The 13,269-nt window shown below is 33.7% G+C and overlaps 1 protein-coding gene across 1 annotated transcript; it reads left to right on the top strand.

Moving 5' to 3' along the window:
• The first annotated feature begins 8,228 nt into the window (after positions 1 to 8,228).
• On the top strand, positions 8,229 to 10,954 carry LOC133702934 (protein GRAVITROPIC IN THE LIGHT 1-like). The gene is made up of 2 exons (XM_062127270.1): positions 8,229 to 9,877; positions 10,363 to 10,954. The coding sequence occupies exons 1-2, from the start codon at positions 8,531 to 8,533 to the stop codon at positions 10,375 to 10,377; spliced, it is 1,362 nt and encodes a 453-aa protein (XP_061983254.1). The 5' UTR covers positions 8,229 to 8,530; the 3' UTR covers positions 10,378 to 10,954.
• The last annotated feature ends 2,315 nt before the right edge of the window (positions 10,955 to 13,269 follow it).

The raw sequence follows: 13,269 nt of genomic DNA, 5'->3' as shown, positions 1-13,269 counted from the left end.
AATATTCCTTGTGTTTGTGCCACTCTTCATTGGAGTTGGATACCATACAAAATCATTTTCCTGAATTGCAAAAAACACCTCAGCACATGTAGCGGTAAGAGGTGTGGTTAAGAGTTTAAGAAATGTTAGGCAATCATGAATGAGTCTTTTGATTCTCCTTTTAGATGATGCCTTAGGAGGAGATTGTTATATATTGTGTCATGTCATTATTGTTGTGTCATGCATGTTATTGGTGGAAATATTAGTGATGGTAGTGTCATTGACACATAACATTGTACCTACTTTGTATAAAAAAAAGTTACGTGTACGTAGAAAAATTTATGTACATGAAAATTTTGCATGCACAAATACTATAAACAAAGGAAATATGCTTGAAAAGATGTGTGGGGTAAGATTGGATAGACCGGGGCCAGTATCGAGCTATAAGTTCCAATTGTTTGGGTTGGAATCCTAACCATTTAGGCTGCCCAAATGACTGGAAAGTTTAGTAATACTATTATCAATTGAGAATTTTTGTTTGAAGAGTGAACATACACTTTTGAGACTCATAATTTCATAAGGGAATTCTTAGAATAATGAAGGTTTTTTTTTATATATTTTAGGACTTGGACATGTGAGGCAAAACCTAGCAGTTAAATTTTCATTAATGAAAACTAAAAAAAGGCAAATTAATAAATTATGGAATACATATCACAAATTCATATAATGGGAAAGTGAATTCATGTTCAGTATGGGTGAAAACAATATAATTTCACTTCCTATTTTTACAATAAACATGTATTTAATCATATTTATGAAGATTTTTTTTTAATATTAGAGGTTTGGAAAATAGTTCTAAAAGACATGTGATTAGAAATGTGATGTTGCCTGCTTTAATGGGTGGTCTAACAGATATATTTATGGACTAATGAGACAGGATAAGACTCAAGAAAAAGTCTGGTCTCGTCATACCAAAATAATAACTCAAAAAAAATATTTGCAGGAGTTTCTAGAGTTTATTTTTCTTATAGTAACCAGTACATCTCTACACGAACCATCATATCTTTATATATAAAAAATCTCCCTAAACCCCCTCCCCGTAGTTTTTGTGATTTTCCTTCTTATTTTTACATTTCTTTCTTATTTTAAATTTTATATTCTTTTGTAATTTTAATTTTTTTTTTCTAGTTGAGGTAGGGTTTTTGGCCTATTTGATGATTTGTAAACCTCTTAAGGAGGCATACTTTATTATCATTTTTTTAGAGAAAATAAACTTTTGAATTTAAGGCTCATATCTACAGCTCTTTTCACCTATTAAAATATTGTATGTTTTTTTATTTAATTGTATTTAGCTTCCGCTTGCATTAGAATAGCATTGATAATTATCAACTTGATGTCTGATGCATTGTTAAAACTAAGATTTCTAGGATTAATGATTCTTTTGTGTATAAATTATGTACTAATTCCAATATTAATTGGCATGATATGGACTTAGAAGGAAGGTTTGGAGGTTTATTTGTCATGTGGAATAATGAATCTTTTGAGGTTGAAAATATTTAATTTAGTTCACATTGGATTGTTTTGTTCGATACCCATATTGACATGGGGTTTAATTGTGTGGTTGACATCGGGTTTAATTGTGTGGTAGTTAACTATTCTAGATTTTACTTTTGGAGGGCCATGTTATATTATATGTGATTTTAATGAAACTTTGGATCAGAATGAGTAGAGTAGAAGGTTTTTAAACAGTGTTAGTGGAAGGTGTTTTCAGAAGTTTTGTCTACTTGTGATTTCTTAGAGATCCTTTTGCAGGGTCACCATTATACTTGGTTTAGAAGTTCCTCTATGTGCTGTATTGATAGATGTTCTGCTCATTCAAATGCTATGTTGAGTTTTTCTTAGCGCAAACTTTTCAGGTTAGATAGAAACATCTCGGACCACTTTGTCATTGTTTATGGTAGAGAATGTAGAGATTAGGTTAGAAAGCCTTTTCATTTTTTAGATTATTGGTTCATGTATAAGTTCTTTTTTTCTAATTGAAAGATAACGTGGGCCTCCCTCTGTTATGACATGCCAAATCATTTTTGTATCATTAAGAAGTTTAGTAGATTAAGATAAAAACTTTGAGAGTGGAATCTTAACACTTATGGGATCTTGGAGAATAAGATTAAATTGACAAAATCTAGAATTAAGACTATTAAGAATGAGGGTGAAAGTAGGAGTTTAACAGATGTTGAATGTATAGAGTCAAGTGTTTAAACTCTGAGATTGAAAATTTAAGTAGACATCACGAATCTCTATTGATGAAAAAAGCAAGGAATAATTAGTGCAAGTTAGGTGATAGAAAAACCAGATTCTTTCAACTCTCAGCTTCTTTAACAAACAAAAAATAATTATTAATACAATAGTTACTAGTGAAAATGTTATTTCTGGCCCTTCAAATTTCAGGTTGAAGCTTTCTTTTCCAACTTGTATGGTAGTAATATTGTTGATAGATCGTATATAGGAGGTATGAAGTTTAAGACATTAAACAATGATTATTCTTCTTGTTTAGAGAGATATATCACTTTAGAGGAGATCAATGATGAAATTTGGAGTTATGATGGGTTTAAAGCTCTAAGACTGTATGGTGTGTGTGTGTGTGTGTGTGTGTGTGTGTGTGTGTGTGTGTGTGTGTGTGTGTAAAGCATGACCACTAATTAGAGAGGAGATCTTTTTACTAGTTTTAAAATCTTTCAAGACTAGTAACATGTCGAAAGGGATTAATAATGCTTATATTACTTAAATTCCTAAGATTAAAAAAGCTAATACTTTCATATAGTTTAGGCCTATTAGTCTTGTGAATGAAGTTTATAAGATCATTGTTAAAAACATTTCTTAGAGGATTAGAAGAGTTATTAATGAGGTGATAAATGACTCTTAATCTGCTTTCATTTTAGGGAGGCAGACTCTTGATTGTTTTCTTCTGACAAATGAAATTGTGGATAGTATACGAGAACAATGTGTTCAAGGCTTTTTTTTTTAAAATGGATTTTCAAAAGGCCTTTAATTATGTTACTTGGGATTTCATTTTGGTAGTCATGGCTTTTATAGGATTCGGTGGTAAATGGATTTCTTGGACTCAAGAATGTATACCTACAACTAAACTTTTAGTAGTAATTAATGGTTCACCATCTAATGAGTTTCCTAGGCAAGGGAATCCTATGTCACCATTTGTATTTAATATTGCAGTAGAAAGGTTAGCGATCCTTTTTGGTCGAGCAATGGAGAATGGTTTATATTCAGGAATACAATTGTTGGCTCAAACAACAACTCTGTTACAATATACTGATGATATATTGATTTTTTATCCCAATGATATACAGGCTCTTAAGAATGATAAAACCATTCTTAATTTGTTTCAGTTATGCTCAGGATTGAAAGTAAATTTCCATAAGATTACATTAATTGGTGTGAATGTTGATTTAGAATTCATTAAAGGTGTGATTGGTGCTTTGAGATGCAAATATAGTTGTTTAACGATTAAATACTTGGATCTTCCATTGGTAGAAATCCAAGACTTTGCTCCACTCGAAAATTAGTTATAGAGAAGATCAAGTCTCGTCTTAAAACTTGGAAAGGGAGGATGTTATCTACAAGTGAAAGACTTTGTTTATTAAAATTAGTATTGTGTAACCTTCCTCTCTATTATATGTTCTTGTTCAAAATATCATCTAATGTTGCAAAGAAAATTATCTATTTACAAAGATGATTTGTATGGAGCGGAGATATGGATACTCAAAAAAAATTTGTAAGATGGCTTGTAATTTTCTATCTAGGCTAAAAGCTAGAAGAGGTTTGAAAGTCAGTTCTATTATGGAAAAACAAAGGTTATGTTGTTCAAATGAATACGGAGATATATCAATGAAAGTTTAATAGCTTGGAGGTGTGAAATATCAGCTTGATAACAATGGTGTGATTCCAAAGTTTTTATTGATCTCTTTCAGCAATATGGGTTGGTATTTATACTTCAATCAATGGAATGGAAGATTGCTCATTTTCCTTGCAAGATGCAATTTCAGTGGTTGTTGGAAAAGGTACTTAAACTCCCTTCTATCAATGGAATGGAAGATTGCTCATGTTTGGTTTTAGTTTGTTTTAATGTCAAAGTTTGGTTTTTGTTATGGCTTCTTTTTAATAGAAAATTGTTTTGTTTGGTACTCTTTGAATTTTTTTTGTTTTATTCTCTGTATATAGTTATTGATCTTGACGAAGGTATCGTTTTTTATTTTTTTAAATCGTGTCCAGTACATGTAGGCCAACAGGGACATTGGGACAACGTTAATTGAGGAGAAGTGAGGAATGAAACTGACAAACTTCAGTATATCTTTTTGACTTTTTGATTCAGCGTTGTTTCTGATAATTGACCATTATTATTTATTCAAACTAGCAACTCCATGAGCTTGTAAGAAGATCCCTCCAAGTTCTCTCTCCGACGTTTTAATTAGAACAGTTGTTTACATTACAGTCTCCAAAATGCAAAAATAGTTATTTATTTATTTACTTATTTAAACAATCGATCATAATGTAAGAAGCTACGTTACATCCCAAGAAAACCCGGCAACATTTATTTCTTTTTCTATTCTTAGCAGCTAGATCCACCTCTCTCTTTTCTCTCTTTTTTTTTTTTTGGTGTGATATGAAGCAACTTGATCCTTAAATACATCTCCGTAGGCTTATGGGTCAGAATTAACGATTTTCAATAACGAAGCCTCCTTCTGTGTTAGGCTTGATTTGGCCCTTCCTCGAATTAGCATCGATTATAAACTTTTGCTTAGGTCTTATTGTCTGCCAATAACGCCACAGAGCTACCAAACCCACTAATCCACAGCCATTGAACAGCAAACATACCTCAATTCGGAAGTCTGCTGCTCGACAACCTCAATTCGGTTAAATTGCGTAGGTGTCCAGTGAACATTGTGGGAGACCGTAGTTAGGGTTTTTTGTTCTCTTTTTTTTCTAAACCAAGCTCGGTACATAACGATTGTGTTTCGAAACATTGTTTTTTAAATATATATATATATATATATATATATATATATATATATATATATATATTTAGATTGTTTGATGTATTGATGTTGAAAATAATTTTTTAAAAATAAAAAAAATTATTTAAATATATTTCTGAACGAAAAACGTTTTGAACCGCAACTGTTACTATATTTTTAAAAACCCATAAAATTATATTAACGGTTATATGATAAGTGGATGTCGGGACCTTCTCAACTTCAAATGAATTTTTGTTAATCAATTTGCATATACAAGTCAGACTCAAGCATTTCTTACGGTGCATGAAGCTTGTTAATTATGCACCGACAACAATTCCAAATGTTTCGTAGACAATGATGAGTAATTAATATAGGTGTGTATAACCAACAGAACATAATTGATTGCAATTGTTTCTTAACCCAAAAGGCTCATTTTTTTGGCTCCCCTTCTGGTGTTAGAGAGAAGAAATTATTTTACAATTAATTATCTACAAGAGCTAGCAATTCTTTCCCAGGTTCTGTTGAACCCCGACGTTGCAATTATGTTACTTAATTTGTCCTTGCTTTTTGTTGTGTAATTACTCCTATATATTTTTGTTTTTAGAAACATTCATGTTCAAGTGTACTATACAATTGTTTTTTTTTAATGGGGCACGTTCGTACCAAGGATTTCTGTGTTAAAGAAAAATATGGAACGTTTTTAGGACCACGTTGTTGTGCCCTCTTCCTTTACAAAATACAAAGAATATAGAAAAAAAAGAAAGAAAGAAGAATATAATAATGAGAGTAACTAATGATATTTTATTAACTAGTTTTTCAGATTTATTTTAAAAAATAAACACTAATAAGAGAGAGGATGTCCAAATGAAAATATTTTTATTATTTTTTGTGTATCATAGATTTGATTTTCTCTCTATTTCATATGTTTGTTTCTTTTAAAAAAATCAATAAATAACTAATATAATATTACTAGTTATTTTTTGATCTGTAAAAATTTCTTTACTAAATTAATCAAGACCGATACGATAGCTGTTCTAATTTTATTTTGTTTTTTCCCATTTTGTTCTTGATATTAGTTGCTTTTTCCCACATTTTAAGACTGTATTTTAGTCACCACCATCTCTCGGCCATTTCTTTTTTAGCACCATTTTCTTCTGTTTGTACTTCCTAAACATAAAATCATATAAGGCTACAAGATTAATTCATGTTTTTCCATCTTTCTCAGAAATAAAAATTAATTAATTATTAAATCATTTAATTCAAAGTTCTATTCAATTTTAACTTGAAGAAAAAAAATTAAACACTACCGGTCAGCATTCAGCAACTTGCTAGAAGGGACAGAATTATCTCTATGCTTGCAAAATTACAAAATGCCAGCTCCTGTTCGTATATAATATTCTCAGCCGCATGGATGGAAGCTTCTTCTTCTTGTCGTTGTTCTTTTTTATTAATCCAAGCTACACTTACTGTCTCTTTCCGTGTCCAAAGTGTTAGATGATGCAAATTCTGTCAGAGAATTTAATATTTTCTACAGAAGTTAAGGCATGTGTGAATTATATTCTTATGGAGCTAGGCTGTGCATGTTTCCCTTCATTTTTTCAGTAGCCGTTCAATCATATATATATATATATATAAAGAATATAACAAGGTCCATTGGAGCCTTCTTGGTTGCTGATTTTTGCTTTTTGGCCTGCTTAAATAAAGCACGAAAGCAGAAGTTTGGTGTCTTTGAATTTAGAGCGCTGCGAGCTGCGAGGTTTCACTTGTGGTTCCCAGTGAAAGGACTTTCATGTAGAGTATTTTTTTCATCATAATTGTATACAAGGTAAACTCTATCATGCAATATAGTAAAGAAAAAGAGAGAAAAGAAAACGATTCATAGAGGACTGATGAAGTTTAATTCATGAGAAATCGAATACATGAAATTATACTTTCAATCGTAAGTTGCAAACTGCATGATTATTTCTTTTCCCAGAAGATAGAACAAATTAATTCCATGAATGGAATGTAAAACCTAGATGAAGATTTTACAAAGTACATAAAGTAGCTAGAGCCACAGTAATCAGAAAAGTTTGCGTCCCAGCTCAAATCTCAACTGTAGATTCACTCGATGCAGCTGTCCTGTCTGGTCCACCCAGGATTCCTAACGATCACTTGATCGCTGTGTGATCCCCCTCCAGATGACAGCACTGTCCTGTCAAGGTCTCCCACTGACCCAATGACAATTTATTATTAATTTTTTTTTAAGTCTTATTTTTAATTTCATATGCATTATTCATTTAATAATTTACAAACTTTAGCATGACAATTGACAAATGTGCCATGTCTCCTTCCTGTTTGCCACAAGAATTACACTGATACCTGCTACATACATAGTAGTCGTTAAACCTGTACTCAGATATTCAAACGCATATCGACCATTTCTGGGTCTGCATTTAGAGCGTGTTTGGCAGTGTGGTTGCGGGTGCTTTTCAAATAACTTTTCATGCCAAAATGCATGCCAACAATGTTTTTTCATTTTTTAAAAATCATTTTTAACATCAGCACATCAAAACGATCCAAAACGTACAAACCATATTAAATTTTAGTAAAAAAAAAAACAAAAAATTTTCAAATTTTTTGGGAACGCGGCCACAGCCGCGTTCCCAAACGGTCCCTTAATGGGGTACATGATTAGATGTTTGCCAAATCAATCACCTTGTAATCGGCTCATTTATCACCGCCGAGATAAGGTTGACATGTGATGTAATACAAGATAGAATTGATCTAATCAACAAATATAGTTCATCTAATAGATTAAAATTTAAGTTTTTAATAATAATAAAAATTTAAATTAATATTATTTTAATTGGTTTAAATAAATTTAGATTATCCAACCCAATATATAATTTTGACCTTAATATTTTTTTTTAAATAAAAAAGTCATAATTTCAATAAAAGCAATCATATCAAATAATCTATTTATAAGAAGTTAACTTTTTTAATCACTTTAAAATTCATATATATATATTCGAGTGAGGTTGTGTACATCTCAACTAATTTTACAAATCTTAAAGTTAATGATAATATAAATTTCTAATGATCTTAAAATTTATAAAATTTCAATTGATAATTTTTAAAAAATAAATCTAAAATCTAATCAGTTAATCTATATCCACTAAAAGTTAATTTTCACAATGCACTAAATATGAGAGTTCAGTGGTACATGATGTATTGTTCCAGTAACCAAAAGGGAAAAGCAAGCAAGAGAGAGATCTTCTTTTTCTTTATTTCCCGCGCTTTAAATCCAACTTTTTTGTTGTTTTTGTACTTTAGCTTAGCCCACCTCTATCTCCGGCTCCAATCTGTGAGTCAAAATTTTGTGTCTACTTTTCTTTCTTATCAGATAGCGCAATCACTTGTTGCAATCCCCAGAACCTTTTCTTTCTTTAATTTTCTCTAACAAAAGATCACTCGAAGAATTTCTTGCCCAAAACCCCATCCACAGTCTTCAACTCTTCATTTAATTTCCTTCTAAAATTATGGAGACAATTAAATGTAGATCACTCACAAACAACAAGAGCAAGATAGCAAGAACAATCCAAAAGGTTATCAACCTCAAGACTGCAACAAGAATTGCTTCAAATAATGGGATTGGCATTTGCTTGCTAACACCACACAACAAATTTGATCAAGATGATTTAAACACCACCTGCAAATCTCAAAACAGTACCGATAATCACAAGCAGAAAGATGCTAAGGCCAAGCGCAGAGCAATCTTGGAGGCATTGGTGGCAAAGCTATTTGCAAGCATTACTACGATTAAAGCAGCTTATGCAGAGCTACAAATGGCTCAAAACCCTTATTGTGGTGATGCTATACAAGCTGCAGATCAGGCTGTTGTTGATGAGTTGAAACAATTGTCAGAACTTAAGCGTAGTTTTTTCAAGAATGAGCTTCACCTTTCACCACAGGTGACCATGATGCTGGCAGAGATTCAAGAACAACAGAGCTTAATGAAGACCTATGAGATCACAATCAAGAAACTGGAAACAGATGTTGAGGTTAAAGGTTCAGACATTGGTTCACTCAAGAAACAGCTTGACGAGGCTATTGCATTTAACAAGTCAATTGAGAAGAGACTAAATGCAAGTGGGCCTCTATCAATGTTTGACAACATTCAGTTTTCACTCCTAAACCCAACTCATTTTGCTCAACTCTTGCATTATACTTTAAGATCTATGAAGAGTTTTGTGAAATTAATGGTTCGAGAAATGGAGGTAGCCCACTGGGATATTGAAGCAGCTGCAAAAGCAATTGAACCAGAGAACATTGTGTTTTCAAAGCCAAGCCACAGGTGCTTTGTCTTCGAATCTTTTGTGTGCAAAACGATGCTTGAAGGTTTCAATCATCCAAACGAAGAGCATCAGAGTGAATACTACTACTTCATTGAATTCAAGAAGATCAAATCTGTAAACCCAAAACAGTTCTTGACTCATAATCCAGACTCATCATTTGCAAGATTCACAAGGGCTAAGTATCTTCAACTTGTCCATGCAAAATTGGAGTGCTCTCTGTTTGGGAATTTAAACCAGAGAAAGCTAGTGAATTCTGGTGGATTCCCAGATTCTGCTTTCTTTAATGCATTTGTTGAGATGGCTAGAAGGGTATGGGCCTTGAATCTCTTAGCTTTCTCATTTGGCGAAGATGTCAGTATTTTTCAAGTAAGCAAGAATTGCAGATTCTCTGATGTCTACATGGAGGCTGTAACACAAGACTCAGAATTAGAAAATCCCAATTCTGATACTGATCTCCGGGTGGCTTTCACAGTGGTTCCTGGATTCAAGATAGGCAAAACTGTGATACAGAGTCAAGTGTACTTGTCTCCGGTAAGTTCTTGACGTTTTTTTTTTTTCCCTCTTTAGTATTGTATAATTTTGTAATATAATATTGGACAGAAAAAATTATCTAGTGATTGTCGAAAAAAAAAACTCGGTTTATGGTAGACCAATCAAATTATTTAGCCAATTTTAATCGATTTGGTCAAATATAAACTGAGTAGTCATATCAAACCCTGTTGTAAAAAAAAACGGTGATTAGTTCATGTGGTCTAGCTAGTGCGGTTTTGAAGTGGGGCTTCTCAAATCTGCCAAAGATTTGATCTTCACTTGAAAAGTCCAGTTAGTCAGTTAAACATGGAGGTGCGTGAGGTGGCGCGTGGGTTTAACACGGTGCATGTACCTTGTTGCATATATGTGGACCCACTCACCTTTGAAAAATGGTGTATGTTCATGCCGTTGTGTTATTGTAATATAAAACCAAATGGTGCGAGGAGAGAAATTATCTTCATTAATTTTGTTTTTTATGTCTTAAGGTCAAGATTTTTTAAGCGAAAATGCATTGCATCGTGACTGAAGAACATGTGCTCTTGGTTATGGGATCATAGACTCATAGCATGGAGAATCTGGCAAGAATGGTGGTGTTTGCTAGCTGTTGGGTTACGATTAGCTTCCTTTGCGGTGCTTTCTGGTAGGGCCAAGCACTGCCAAGCATCAGGTTACAGCCATAAAATGCCATATTCTTTTAGCGAGGTGGGCTAAGAGCCTCAGGCCGTAGATAGAAATTCTGAGCGGTGAGAATGGTTCACGAGTTGTGTGTATAACATTGCGTGCATCTGTTTGTCTGCTAGCTAACTTGCAGTCCCTTTCTTCTCGTGACCAGAAGCTAAATGACAACTCTAATTGTGGTTAACCATATCTATAGCCCATCTTCTTGTTTCCTGCATTGAACTTGAACCCCTATGGTCCCATGTATATTTAGATTTACTAAAAATGAAGAAGATTTTGGAACTGGAAGCTGTCTCCTATTAAGAGGGTGCAATAACCCACGTGGGAGATATAATGAACGATGTAGAGTTGAATGAATGAATGAATGAATGAGACAGGCTCCAACACTTCAATGCCGAATCAATGATTTTATCAAAGTAGATACAGCATGTCAAAAAAAAAAAAAATCAATACTTTGATAAGAAGCAAATATACTGCTCCCTGCATACTGCTCCCTGCACTTGAGGGCCTAGCTGCTGTGGTCAACTGTGTGACTTGTTCCGCTCCCGTCCCGGGTTCGACCCTCTATGTGCACGTCTGTCACCCCCGCGGTGTCTAACCTGCCCCTGCGCTTGCAGGATGTCCAGTGGGCCGTGGGGAATAGTCGTGGTGCGCGCAAGCTGACCCAGACACCCCACGTAAAAAAAAAATACTGCTACCTGTGGGACTGCTTTGTTGGGAACACCATAGATTTGACATCACCTTGTTGGTAACTAAACTTTGATTCCACTTATTAGGACAGTAAAGAACTGTAATTTTTACCCAGAGGCTAACCACAACAAATTTAACATGGTTCAGTAACTTGTCTAAGTTTACGGAGCGGTCAATATTATTGGATAAGAGAAACATCACAATTTACAATAGTAGAGGAGAACAAATCTCATACCCGTACTCTCGTTTACCTCTCTCTCTCTCTCTCTCTCTCTCTCTCTCTCTCTCTATATCCCTCACATTTTATCAGCCTACACAAGTTATGGTTCATAGTAGTTACTACTGCTACTCAAGCAGCTCGCTGCCACAAAGGCAGTAGCCTCTATTGCTTTTCTTTGCTCTCTTCCTCTCGTTTGTTGCTTCTTTTTTGTTAATGGACGGTGTCGTCCATTCTTAGATGCTGCACATATATTTACATTAATGATAATAATCTTAACAATTACTCATTTTGTCATTCATGTGGGGGTAATTATTTTCTTTTCTTTTTCAGCACATGATTGTATCTTGCAGCTCTTCCAAACTTACTATTTTAAAAACACCTTGCAAAAATCACTACTTTATCGGATCTTTAAATATACAGAACCCAACTACTCCTTTATGTCATCATCGTGCTAATCTTCAACTATTTCATTAAAATTGTTACATGTATAAAAATAGATCCATATAGATAATCCTTCAATTAAAAAAATTCCTAGAAAATATTAGAGATGTCATATCGGTTCCGCTTAAAACTCAATCTCATATATAGAACTTCTTAAGCCATATCCATCCACCATATTGTCTATCTGTATATAATGTTTTGGTTTTCTACCTGATTTCTCAACATCTGGTAAGACTACCAATGCTTCAGATTCGTCAAGATTGATCTTCATCATTTTCTCACTCTACACCCCTTATCTTCCATGTTTCAGATGATCAGGTGTTTAGAGTATCCCAATTTTGTTCCTTTAAGCTATTAAAATTCTCCACATAGCAATTATGCACATGTAATTGGGAAATGTGTGTGACTTCTTCATCTTCATCTCCATCTTCATCTTCATCGACTACCAGAATGACCTTTGGATGCCTCATCATCACACAATCTCTCTTATTAATTAACCACCGTCATTTCTAGTCCAAATCTCCATAATCGAATTGTAACATTGCATCCAGAACAATCAAATTCGCAAGAAACAAGTCTGAAATCATCCAACTCGCTTTTAAAACAACTATGATTTCATCAAAATAATTTTGACTCGATAAACGGTCCAAATTCAATCTCAAATCCGGTTGTATATAGGATCACCCACAATGGATCCGAACTCTCGGATTGTGGCTTGATTATATTGTAGTGGGTCTCACAATGTTGACATGGTGTTGGCTGGTCACTTGCATGGCCTAGTGATGTGGCATGCATTCGGGTTGACTTTTATGGAAAAATTTTAACCAGCCGTATGAATTTGTTTTAACTTTGATTTATACGTTGTTTAAATCGTTGTGCTCCTTTCGACCTCCTCTTCATAATGATATGCCCAAAACATGATTTGAACAACTTTTATTTTTTAAAAAAATTAAACACATGATTTTTCTATAACCATAACTCTAATACCACTTGTTAGGAACATCAAAGCTTTGATAGCACTTTGTTAGTAACTCCAAAACTCTGATTCCACATGTTAGGACTGTAAAGAACCATTTATTTTTTCCTGAAGGCTGAACACAACAAATTCAACATTATTCGACAACTTATCTACATATACGGAGTAGTCAATATTATTTGATAGGAGAAACACCACAATTTACAATAGTGAAGAAGAACAAATCTCATACCCTCACTCTCTTGTAATTGTCTCGCCTCTCTCTCTCTATCACTCACTTCTTACCAGCCTACACAAGCTACGGTTCATGGCAGCTACTGCTGCTGCTCATGATAGTTATTGTTACTACTAAAGCAGCTCACTGCCATAAAGGCAGCGCTCTTTACT

The sequence above is a fragment of the Populus nigra genome, chromosome 9, assembly GCF_951802175.1.
Source record: "Populus nigra chromosome 9, ddPopNigr1.1, whole genome shotgun sequence".
NCBI classification, from domain to species: Eukaryota; Viridiplantae; Streptophyta; class Magnoliopsida; order Malpighiales; family Salicaceae; genus Populus; species Populus nigra.
This window is presented reverse-complemented; position numbering and strand designations above follow the sequence as displayed.